Raw genomic sequence first — 12665 nt, 5'->3', positions numbered from 1 at the left:
GGACTTTGCATTTCAATGCAGTTACTTCTGCTCAGCCAACAGGCAGAAAAGAGTAGCACCAAAGATAATTATCTCCACTAATCCAAAAGGTGATAATTTTTATTCAACAGCTTGAACAGGAATGCATTCAATTAAGTGTGCTGTAATTAAGACTGTTTTGTAAAATGTAAATCTTAGGTGCTAATGATTCAGAAAGTCTAGCTGAACAAAAAACAAAAGTAGCAAATCCACTGGAATAACTGGGTAAAACCCCAGTCATGTCAGGAGGGTTGTGCCTGCTTTTACTTGTAGAAAACAGATTACATTTTCATTTTTAAAGCAAAAAGGAAAATCAACTTTTCATCCTATTGTTCATGTATTTTACAAGTTAAAGATTGTAACAAAGAAATGACGTTGTGGGCTTTACATTAAATACTACCCCATAAATACCCCTTCAAACATCTTATCCACTGTTGACTTCAGTAGATCATTTCATCTCTACAAGTGTCTTGAGAACAACCACCTTTAGGTAAAACTACTGAAATTCTATATTGCTAAAATGGTCAAGTTTTCCCTTGAGAAAGGGAGTGAGTCTTCCTTTTCCCTGCAGGCTATTATCTGCTGAACTATGCCATGCATGAAACTCTGCATACAAATGAAAGTACAGTGTACATACAATCTTTTCTTCCTTTTTTCAAAAGGCCATTGGTGGATATTTACGTGACAATACTTATGTCACAATAGTGACAAAATGTATTTATATATTGTAGTTTATATATTTGTGACATATTTATGTCACAATAGTGACAAGGTTATGTGTCTAATATTGCTCTATAATGTTCTCCTACGTGTATTTCATCTCATAAAGTCAAATCTGTTTAGACTTAATTGTCTTCGTATGCAAGAAAGCGCTTCCACATTTGACAGTAAAGATGAAACATGGATTAAGGTCCTGATCCCACAACACAGTGAATGCCTTTAACTCTTAGTTCTTTTCAGGAGTGACACCTGGTAGGTCAAAGCTTTCAGATAGAATCTGTCTGAAGTCATCCTGATGTTTAGCTCCACTCACGTATAATCATCAGAAAGCACAAGTTCCCTAAGAAAGAAGAACTCATACAGCACAAGAGCTCATATCCTATCTCTTAATATCCACTGGCAACTGAATAGAAAGGATCAGAGAATTACTGTCAGGGAAAATTTCAAATTGAATTCTTAACAATAATTTCTGTAAGAAAAATTGAAACTGGTGACCTGTATCCATCGAATCTCCATCTGCATATGGTTCAGAAGAGCTTGATATTAATAGCAGTGTCTAGCATAGATCAAGCTCAAACTCAATTCTCAGATATTTACTTAACAAACAAATATCCCTTGTCCAGTTCCCTTAAGATCTGACTGTGATTATGTCATCTACATTACAAGTTATTTTGAATATATTCTCTAAAATATCAAATTCTATAAAATTTCAAAATAAGCCCCCTTACATTCACTTAATCCTTTGTAGTATGTATCTTGCTTCCTCCATGAAAGGTAATGTAAATTGCTGCATCTTTTCCTCTTCTCCCTAGCACAGCACATGGGAAATCTTTGTTGGAATTTTTATTGTATTTTTATAGTAACTGCATGCTCAAGTTACTGCATACTGAGTTATAAAGGATTCATTTATTACAAAGCCAGGGCAAGAATGACAAAGGAATGAACCTAACACCTTTTTACTAACTTTCAAGGACTGCTAGCACACTAGCAAATTAATGAATAATTAGTGACTTGAAATACCCCAGAAGATCGAACACTTGGACACAAACTCTTGAATGACTGCTGGACAACGAGGCCATTCGTGAGAAGAGAGTCTGACCAGACCTTGGAACAAAGCTCTGAGGTATGGGATCTACTATCTTGAGAACTGGCTGCCCACCAGAGAGAGCCCTAGGGTCCTGAATGCTGCTGGGCAGAGAGACAAAAAGCACTGCCAGTGCAGACATTTGCAAGCTTTGTTTATCCCAAGCAGTAAGAGCCAGCTCAATCACTGAAACTGCATTCTTACAACACCTTCACCCCCCATTAGCACATCTTTTGTGCCAGATGTGTCTTGATGGGCTTGCTAGGGAGGGGAAGCTGACTACATTGATGCCTGAACCTTCATTAACGTTCTCCAGTCATAATTTAAGATCCTGTATATCCAATACCAGCATCTGTTAAACGGATGTACTAACCATATCCACCAATAAACTGTTGTGTTCCAGCATGGATGTTTTCACCTTTTTAACTGATACCAGTTTTAATTATATTGATCAGATCCTTAACATACCTATTTAACACTCGGCTTGATAAATCTGTGCAGGTGAAGGAGCCAAAGACTTCATAAAAAATTTAAAGGAGTAATTCCAACGCTGTGCATAATGCAAAAGTAATCCATAACCTATTACTTACATGAAACAAATCAATAGATGAATTAATAATTTTCCAAATTATGTTGAAAATAATACTGTATGGTATGTTCCTATGATGATAGCAAACAGCTCAGCAAGTGTGAACATGCGAAATGAGAGCCCCTTCAAAACGAAAAGACAAACTAACGTAAGGCAACACTATGATAAAATGGAAGATTACTAATTCAGAAATATACATTGTATAAGATTAATCAGTGTTTATATTTGCAATCGTCCCGTCTGCTGGAACAGCCACTTGCCATCAAAAAGGCAGAGTGGGAAGCATACGGCTTTCTCTCCAAAGGATTGTAAACGCTGTCGCACCAAAACCTTTTGCAGTGAAAAGACAGCGACAACAAAGCTGAAAGAGCTCTGCCTGAAGCTACATTTGTCTAGTTTTGAGGTCAGGGGTATCTCAAAAACTTGAAACACAATTAACTGAGAAGTTTAGATGTTATAGCAAAATTTAATCACAACCTGAACTTCCTCCTGATATAAATATCATATTAAAATATTCTATTTTGCTTTTTAATCAGGAAATTAATTCCTTTCTTCTTAAATATGCCAAGTGTCTTGTAATTCAGTGAGAGTCTTTTCATAAGGAATCTGCTCTATGCAAATAAAATACATAGAGAAAGCACTTCTATTCATTTTCAGTTTTTGCAGTGAAGAGAAGGCATTGTACTGCCCATACTGTGATTTTTGAGCAAAATTTATTGGATTACAACTAAGGAGGAGAAAGTACCAAATTTAGTGTGAGGAAAAAATTAGCTTTGCATATGGCTCAGGATCTATGAAGAAAGAGCAGCATAAGATTAAAATGTAACACCTAGAAGGAAAGCTGGCGTCTGAAGACCCTTGGTTTGTTCCTGATGTTTGTTTTAATCACTGTAAGCCTCATTGCATTTTACGATCCAGTTGATGAATTAGGCTGCCTCCTCTTTCCACTATCCTGCTCAAGAAGTGGCTTGCAAACTGTCACATCTTTCCATAATACTACTAAGTCAATATGAAACAGACTGGTGCCAATTCCAGATGTAGGCCAACGTGAGTTCAAGTTCTCTCCTTTATTCCTTCTTAGGGTTTCCTATGAGGTTAAGTTTACTGTATATTTCATTTAAGCATTCATCTGCAGCACTATTTTCATGGGCACCTCAGCACACCCAGGGGTGCCTTTTGCAGAACATAGGAGCCAGAGCTAGGCTTTTTTTACTATTATTTTTCAGAGAGAACAAAACAACCACAGCGTTTAGATATTCAGCCGAGACAATGACAAAAAAGAAGTCCTTACAGCTTGAGTCACAAGGAGTGCAAAGCCAACTTCTTGGAAGTCCAAGCCAAAGCTTCTACCAAGGACCAAGCTGGCTAAGGTCTGACTCTCTTATATTATATATCAGAAAGGCATATCTGCATTTTACAGACTTAAGCAACAGCCAGAACTAGGAGTGATCACAAAATAATTCTGCTATGCAGAATAACTAGCCATAAGAAAGTACTGCTCAGATTTTCGAGTAATCATATTGCTAAAAAACAGGAAGGGAGAAAAAAAAAAAAAAGAAAAAAGTTAATAATCAGGCTTTTCCAGAAGATAATGAAGTTATTATTTTCTATGTTTTCTACAATGGAAATCAGAGAAATCTGTTGAGATGAAGTACCTTAAATTTTTATTATCTCTCTGTCTAATTTAAGCCAGTATTTTATATGTATTAAAGGCAGTTTACATGAAAGCTTTTTTCTTTTTAATCTTGTCTGACGTGAAATGGAAAAGCTCCAACCTCACTACCCTAGGAGGCTTAGTATAAATGTAGATCCCATCTAAGTTGTCCTACATAGCTCAGAATCAGGTTTTTCTATCTTTCATGCCTTCTTGTTTTTTAAAAAGGCTATTGAGTATCTATGCTGCAGGTGCAACGAAAATTCAAGCAGCCTGTGTAAAACAGCTGAGGGAAATAAAAATAACCTTTGATAACCAGCATTTTAAATGTGCTAAGTCTCTCTAGAAAAGGGGCATGCATCTCATCTCATAATCAGGACTCTGTCATCTACTGCTTCAAACGATGAAAGCCTTCAGTCTAAATCCAATGCTGCTCCAGGAAAAAAAAAAAAAAAAAAAAAGAATTGACCTCTTTTTATTAAGATAGAACACTGGAAATCGACCTTTACTCTTCAGTTCAGGCATAAGCACAGCACCTCCACTACAATGTTTCCCTCTGAACTTCATCTATCTGTCACTATCACTTGATAATCCTCACTAGTAGGCCTGAAGATGATAGGAAAAGCCCATTCCAGCCAAACTTAAAGCTGATTTCAAAATGATAAATCTGTGTTTTATATTCAGCAACTTCAGGTTTCATGCAACACAGCTCAATTTACCCAAAGAGCTAATACTCAGCAATACCACTTCTCCTTTTCACATAGTCTCAGTGGGATACCTTTCTGTGCTCATATGGATGTACAATCTACATTCTCCACCTGCCTTGCCTGTGGAGCTAAAAAGCTGCTTTAACAGACCCTCAAGGACAAGATTGTTCAAGAAGTGGTACTGACACATTAAAGAATTGAATCACTATAAAACCTGAAATAGTCAGGAAAAAAAAAGATGCCTTCCTCCACAGAAGACACCATCTCCCTCACTCACACTTTTCTTTTGTTAATTGTTAGGAATACATTTGGAAAAGAAAGAGACACTCAACAAAGCTACCCTCAAGAAGAAATCATACCAGATTTCAGCTGAAAAAGATGGTGACATTGGAAGATAAGTATATGGGACTAAAGAAAGAGCCACATGAATCTAAAAACATTACTAAAATACAGAATTCTACATAGATATTTTTCATACTTAAGTTCAGCTGCTTACATTGAAAAACTAAATATCAAAAGTTACCAGAGAGGAGTATCTTGAGGACATGATAGTGAATGACTGCAATCTTTTCCACAAAACAGCATCATTTAGGTTGGAAAGACCCTGAAGATGATCAGTTTCAACCAACACCTAACAGCACAAGTCCGTTACTGAACCACGCCATGTCCATACCCTACAGAGATGCTGACTCCACCAACTCTCTCAGCAGCCCATTCCAATGCCTAACCACACTTTTCGTGAATAAATTCTTCCAGATATCCAATCTAAACATCCCATGGTGTGACTTGAAACTGCTGCTTCACATCCTATCACTTGTCACCCTAGGAAAGAGACCAACATCCTCTTCACTGCAACCACCTTCTAGGTAGCTATAGGCCTTTCCTCAGCCTCCTCTTCTCCAGACTGAATAGACCCACTTCCCCCAGCTGCTCTTCCTATAGTGCTGTTTCCTAGTCCCTTCAATGCTCTTCTTTACACAAACTCGAGCAACGCAGTATCACGGGAGAGGCCCAAAAATGAACACACTACTTGAGGTGGACTCTCTCCAGTGCCAAACACAGAGGGACAAGCAGTTTCCCAGTCCTGCTGGCCATACGAGTTCTGATGCAGGCCAGGTTGCTACTGGCTTTCTTGTCCACCTGGGCACATAAATACATTTTTTCCACATAGGACTTTCTTTTTCTTCCCCTTTCCTTTCCTTTTTTTTTTTTTTTTTTTTTCCCCTAACATTTCTCCCCCCCTTTTTTTTCCCACAAATGTGGAAAAAATCCATATGCCCTTAAAAAAATATTTTTTATTTTCATAAACATTTAAAAGATTAAATATTTCTCTGACTCTATAATACACCAAGAAAAACCTCCACCTACTATCCTCCACTGCAAGGCAATTATCCATACCACGTAACAGGAAAAACAGTGGTTGATTACTGACAGCCTTATGATCAACCATGCCGACTGATGTACCTACAGGAGTGAATTTGTATAGTGATGTATGCCAAGTCTCGTAAAAAGAAAGGGATACAGCAAGCATTGAAATTCCTAATATCCCACTGCAATTTGAACCATGCAGTAAAGCCACACTTCAAAGCACAGAAATAACTTTCTTGTAATAGAAAACAATGAGAGTGAATTGAATAGAAAATAATGAGAGTGAATTGAATAGAAAATAATGAGAGCTAATTGAATATATTAGTGAATGAAGAAGATGGTTTCCCAGAGTGTCATTTTCAATTCCTTTTACAATGGATGTACTCTGCAAAATTAATTTGACGTGACAAATTTACCTGGATTGCTCCTGACCTCCGACAGATGTCTCTGTGCAAAAGCCTCAGCTCAGAATAATTTTCATTTTCAGAATTTCCCCAACTATTCATTTAGAGAATTGACAACCACTCTTTCCCCTGTCCAAACAGGGATCCAGCTTTCATTATAAAAGCTAATTGTACAACCAGCATAAAAAAAAAAAAAAAAGTCACAGGAATAACCAGAACAGTCAGACCAAACCATACTGGAATAGCACAGATTCTGCTACGGTAGTAAGCAATGTTGCAGAGCAGATACAAGACATGGTGATAGATCCTGTGCCCACTTTGAGTTATGTGCTTATGTCTGTGCTTTGAGTTATGAAATGTGGGGTTTTTGTGTTCTTGGTGATGGTGGGTTTTGGTCATTTTTTGTTTCTTTGTTTTTTAATAAGGTCAAAACATTTGCCTTTTTCTATTCCTAGCTCTCTGAAAAACAGTGCTTTACTAGAAGTGCTGGGACACTGCAGGTACAGCATCAGGCTGGCACAAATCCAGAGCTGTCCCGTGCTAGTGACTGCACAAAATCTGCGCTGCTTTCAGTAGGCAGTGCCAGAGGACAGCAACTTTGTAAGCAAAATGGTTTCCATTTGAAAGAAGAACCAGAATGGAAAACTTTAAGCAGTACTTCAAATTTTAATAATGTGTTTGAGAACTAAGCTTCTATTTTTCAATATATTAACACATAAACATCCTCCTCCTAAGAAAATGAAAGTGTTCTCACTTTCCCTAAGTATTAAATTCATACTGAGTATTACAAGGGACTGAAAATCCTGGATTATACCAAACAGTGTTTTGGGCCAATTTGGTTTTCTCCTTGTAATCAGTGTAAAAGCATGCAAGCATCTCAAACCAAAGCCTGCAAGAGCAATTCCTAAAATACGTCACATTGTCTTACAAAAAATAGTCTGTATCTTATCTCTATATCTTGTTTAGATATTTAAAAATCATGCGAATCGAAGGCTTTTAGATCACACACTTGTAGATGTACATGTATATTTTTAAGTACGCTAGATACTTACGTTTAAGTTTATTTATAAAAGGAAAAAGATAGACAAACCATGTCTATCAGGCTGAATGTACCCTTTCCTCTCAGGTTGTGCAAAATGTGTGATTTCACCCTTCAAAATGATGTAGCCATCAGTCTTAAAGTTTCCGTTCAGATCTATTTTAAAATCAGTAACAAAACTCTCATCTGTGCTGACGGATATCAAGTGGCAGAGAAGAAGAAAGCTAGGTGTTGAAGGAGTTCTCAGATCTTTCACTATTTAACAAGAAATACAGGAAAACAACACCTCATACCCTGGTACTACACAGTAGTAATATGCAGTTTTTAGGCCCAAGAAAGCCTAAATTTAGCTATTCTTTATAGAATTATAAAAAGCTGTAATAACTCAGTTTTGTTTTGTGCTTTATGAGCTTCGTGGCCTGAAGGTAGAAACATTTTTAATTATGAAAGTAGGATAAAATCACATACAACCAAAAAAAAAATAAAGAAAGAAAGAAAAAGAAAGAAAGAAAGAAAAGAAGGGAAGTTTCATTTTTCTTCAGAGGAAACTTTAAGTGTATTTAGAATCAGAATTTTTAAGCTTCATTTAGCAGTCTGCATTTTACAGCACAGACCACACTTAAGGCTGCCGATGCTACTGGGAAGATTCGTGCTGGTTGATTAAAGAGTGCATCATTTAGATAGTTTAGATGTTAGTACACATACTCATCTCATTCCTGGAAAAGCGCATGCAGCTTCTCCAGTAGAGCTTTTATGACCAAGTAAGCATGGAACAGCACAAATGGATACTGTCCAATTTGCAGATCTGCAGTAATTTGGAAGAAAAAAAAATAAAATAAAATAAATCAGGCAAAAGGAATGAGATCTGGAAACAGCCTTTCCCCAGCAAGGAACATGAAACGATGCCATAATAAGGTGTCATGGAAAAAGGTGGACAAAATTCCAGTGGTCAGACCTGCTTCCATCAGTTTCTGCTGTATCTGTTTTTGGTAGGTTAAACTGACAGTTTCTTCCAATATCAGCAATTAAATCAGAGAAGCAGTGCCAATTTGAAACAGATCATGTAACCATCCAGTTACTGAGCACTGCCTCAATTCAGAGAGTAATTTTAGTGTGCATGAACTGGACTACTTCAGAAAGACACCAAACTCCATGTGCCTGTGATACTACCAAATAAATGGACTCCAGTCCCTTCAGACAGCTCCAAGATCCCAACTTAAATATTCTCCTGATGTCCGTGTCACAGCACAAACTGCTTTGACCTACTGACCCACACTGCTAACTAATGCACACACTGCCCACAGGCCCCTGCCCATCATCTTAGAGCTAGCTGTCTTCAGCTCTCCCCTATGAAATATATGTTCCTCTTGAACAGTGCAAGAAAGCAAAGAAAACAAACAAACAAAAAACCGTTCAGAGGATTTTCTACTATAAGAATTTTTCATTAACAGAAATTCTCACCCGTTCAGAACTGATACAGTTTCAGTTCTAAAAAGAACTGGGGGAAAAAAACTATTCAAACACGTTGAGAATTTACTTGTCCATAAAACCACATCACCATTGCACAGTCAAATTACAAGATGAATACAGTACTTGGATTTTTTCAGTTAGTAAGCTAGTCTGCAGCAAAAGTAAACATGGGAAACTGTTTGCACATTTGTTGCTTAAGAACACGTTTCACCCTCCAGTAAGTCACTATGGAACCAGATCTACAGAAATTAGAATCATGTTTTCCCATAGCTCACTGCATTAAGAAAAGCAAAGAATGACTGAAGTGATCCACTGCGATCTTATCTCTAAAAATGATGCAACAACAAAAAAGCAAGAAACACAGAAGTACTTCAGCCAGGTTCTGACTTACCTATGTGATAAAGTCCTATCCAGTCAGTTGGATCAACTTCTTCCTTAATATCCCAGAAAATTATGAGGTTCTGAGATTGCCCCAAGGTGTATTCATACATACTGGCTGTCAAACTAGACCTGCTATCTGAGGTCACTAAGTCAGTGTCACTGTTGGCACGCTGCAAATTCATGTTCTCAGCCATGGTGCCCTGAGATGCCAAACTCTGCAGATTCTCTGGGCTTAGAGTATACCGGAGCTGCGGGTTGCGACGCCGCACAAATAGCAGATGTTCTCGTGCTGAACTGGCCATCTCTTCTTCACTTTTTTCAATTTATGTGAAGAAGTTGTTGTTCACAGATCTACGATGAAGAAGAAAAAAGACAAAGTGAGACAATGGGTTACTCAGTCAAACATTAAACGTTTAAATGTTTTAATCAGGATTGTTCCTAGAGAAACTTAAAATGGACTGAGCGTATCTTTTACTTAATTTACTGCTGCAGCCACCTTATTGCTGTATAAATAAAAAATAATAAAGGCATGAATCATTCACAACAAACCTCAAACTCAACTATGTATCATGGAATATCAATTACAGGCCAGAACACAAAAAAAAAAAGCAAAGCATTTGAGACCACTATCAAGCACGTGTAGCCACAGAAACAAAATGAAATCTGGCAGTGGCCTGAGGAGTGAAAAAATAATAAAATCACCTTCTACCTAAGAAATCACAGCAGTTTATCATGTCAACAATACTTTCACTATTGTTAGTTTCCAACAATACTTGCTGCACACTGAATGTTTAGAATCAGAGCAATGTTAAAAGTACTAATAATATGGTTGGATGTACCACTTCAGAAGATATATCACAGGCCTGTACCACTATAAATCATTTTGTGATAATTTTATTAAGATAGAAGGTCTTTGCTGGAATGTCATGCTAAGGTCATCACCCCATACCTCCACACACACAACCTGCATCTGATTATCTGTACTGAAGGACTAACCATATTATTGTTTGAAAATATGCCCTCACATTACTGCAACTTGAAACAAATCGCCAGAAAGAAAATATTAAAGCACAGGGAACAGCTTGCAGCAAGATGGAATTAGAAATGAGGAGCATCCTGGCATAAAGGAGATACGAAAACTCTATGTAATATGTTGTGTGTCTTTGACCAAAGCCGTTTGCCTTTTTCAAAGAGTTATAGTTCACATGGACTTATCCCTTCTTCATCTTACTCAGCAAATAAAACTGTAAGTGTCTTCAACTGGCAGAACCATCTGCTTTGAGAAGAAAACGAACAGTCTGCTCATCTGTTTTTCAACTGAACCAGTGAAAATTATCTTGATTACTATATTCACCTGGAATACAAACAATGCATCTTCTATCTCCTCCCCATACACTCTCCATTCTGAAAATACTTTTTTCAACGTTTCTGACCAGATTGCAACTTAACTAGTGACAACATTAATTATTCCATTGCAGTGTCTCCCATCAAGGATATATAACATAAGCTTTTATTTGTAAATATAGAAATAACCATATTTAAGAAAAATGTGTACATGTATGCACACACACACAAAAAAAAGATCTGAGTACTATTCTTATTAGGCTTTCATCTTTTTTCTATAAGGCTAATTTAATGTGTTGAAACCTTTGCCCATAGCAAGGGGGTAGAACTAGATGATTTTTGAGGCCTCTTCCAATCCAAGCTGCTCTGTAATTCTATTCTATGATTCCATGTGTCACAGCCTTCAGCTGTCATACGCAGATGCATTTGTTGTCTTAAAATAACCTGAGCCTAGTCAGACAATGCTGAATGCCAGCTGCTATAGCATTCCTTGTTTCAAGCAAGCAAGCTTCTAAATTAAAATAAGGTAGAGTCCACTGGAAACAAATGGGTTGGTTGGCCACATACTTATTATTCTAATTGTAATTGGATCTACCGTCAAATACTGCTATCAATTACATGTCTGACAACTGGTTTATTAAATAGAAACCATTGCCTGTAGAGTCCAAAAGACATTTAGTAATTACAAATAACATCACCTACACCACTCTGAGATCCCAAGACTACGATCAACATAATCTTAACATAAACAAATTGTATTTATGGGGTTTATTTTTATTTTCCTGTTTTTTCTTCCATCACTGCATGACTCTCTTACACCTGTGCCTTTCCTTAACTCATCTTGAATTTTCTTTTTGTCACAATTTCAGTGTACAAAGCTTGAGTCTATCACAGATGCTTTTTCTTTTTCCAACTTTCCTTAAATTGAGATGTTTTAAAATTTTAAAAAGCAATTTTCGAAACATGAAGTTCAACTCAGCCAGTTGTATGCAATTCATTATACACTATGTGGTTCAGACTCAAACATTACAGAAAAAGAAAGAAAAATTCAGTCTAATAATTTTACATATAAAGAAGTGAAATGGAGATTATCATATTAACTTCACAAAGTACACAACACGGGCTTTCCTGGCATGAGCAGTGTTTTGGATGCATACACAAAACATTTTACTTTTGGCATTGGATGTCAGCAGGATTCAGAAACTCATTCTCTGCCCTTTTCCTTTGCCTTGGACATCAGTGATGAACTTTGCATAGCAAGCCTTCTTCAGTGAACACTGGGCAGTTTGTCTCTTCATTTCTCTGTGTTATTCCCTAGAGCTGAAAATATTGGCCAACCAGGAGCAGAAGGGTATAAAAGAGATGCTCACCAACTTCCTTATGACTCACAGACACCCACAGAGATCAGATCAGCCTCACTTTCCCAAGCCCTTAATGAGGTAGGAGCCAGTGGACATCATCAACTCTCCAACTAAGTCGTACAATCTGCCCACTCTTTTTTCTTTTCCTTCTTTCTAGTAGGAGGATCCGGTCAACAGCACATGTTAACAGCTATATTTTAAAATTCACAATGGAAGAGAGAGAATGGGCAAGATTAACTAGCAGATGAATAGTGCACTATCAAGTTAATTTTCTTCTGTCCCACATCTGGAGTTTTACCTTGCTTTTAACTACTGTGCAAAGCAGTTTTACAACAGTAAAATTACTGCAAAACAAGTCTCATACTGGAGGAGCATATCTTAGAGACAAAGTCTGAATAGCAGAGATGCAGAAATTTCTTTGAACTGCAAAGCAGTACATTGTACCCGTGGCAACACTGACATTTGCTGGAACATATTGAAAATATATATCCAGCAGATGGACAAACTCATCCATGTATAAGCACAC

General features: G+C 37.2%; 1 protein-coding gene across 1 annotated transcript in view; it reads right to left on the bottom strand.

The window, feature by feature from the left end:
- Nucleotides 1-9736, bottom strand: part of HECW2 (HECT, C2 and WW domain containing E3 ubiquitin protein ligase 2) — a gene marked incomplete at both ends in the record, with an annotated part of 101134 nt that extends 91398 nt beyond the window's left edge. The window contains one exon of the mRNA XM_079539131.1: nucleotides 9445-9736. Within this exon, the coding sequence (XP_079395257.1) occupies nucleotides 9445-9736 (292 nt within the window). The remainder of the gene's footprint in view (nucleotides 1-9444) is intronic.
- Nucleotides 9737-12665: the final 2929 nt, after the last annotated feature.

This window comes from Tetrao urogallus (genome assembly GCF_951394365.1).
Source record: "Tetrao urogallus genome assembly, chromosome: 8".
Taxonomy (NCBI): domain Eukaryota; kingdom Metazoa; phylum Chordata; class Aves; order Galliformes; family Phasianidae; genus Tetrao; species Tetrao urogallus.
Note: the sequence above shows the minus strand (reverse complement) of the source record. Positions and strands in the feature narration are given on the sequence as shown.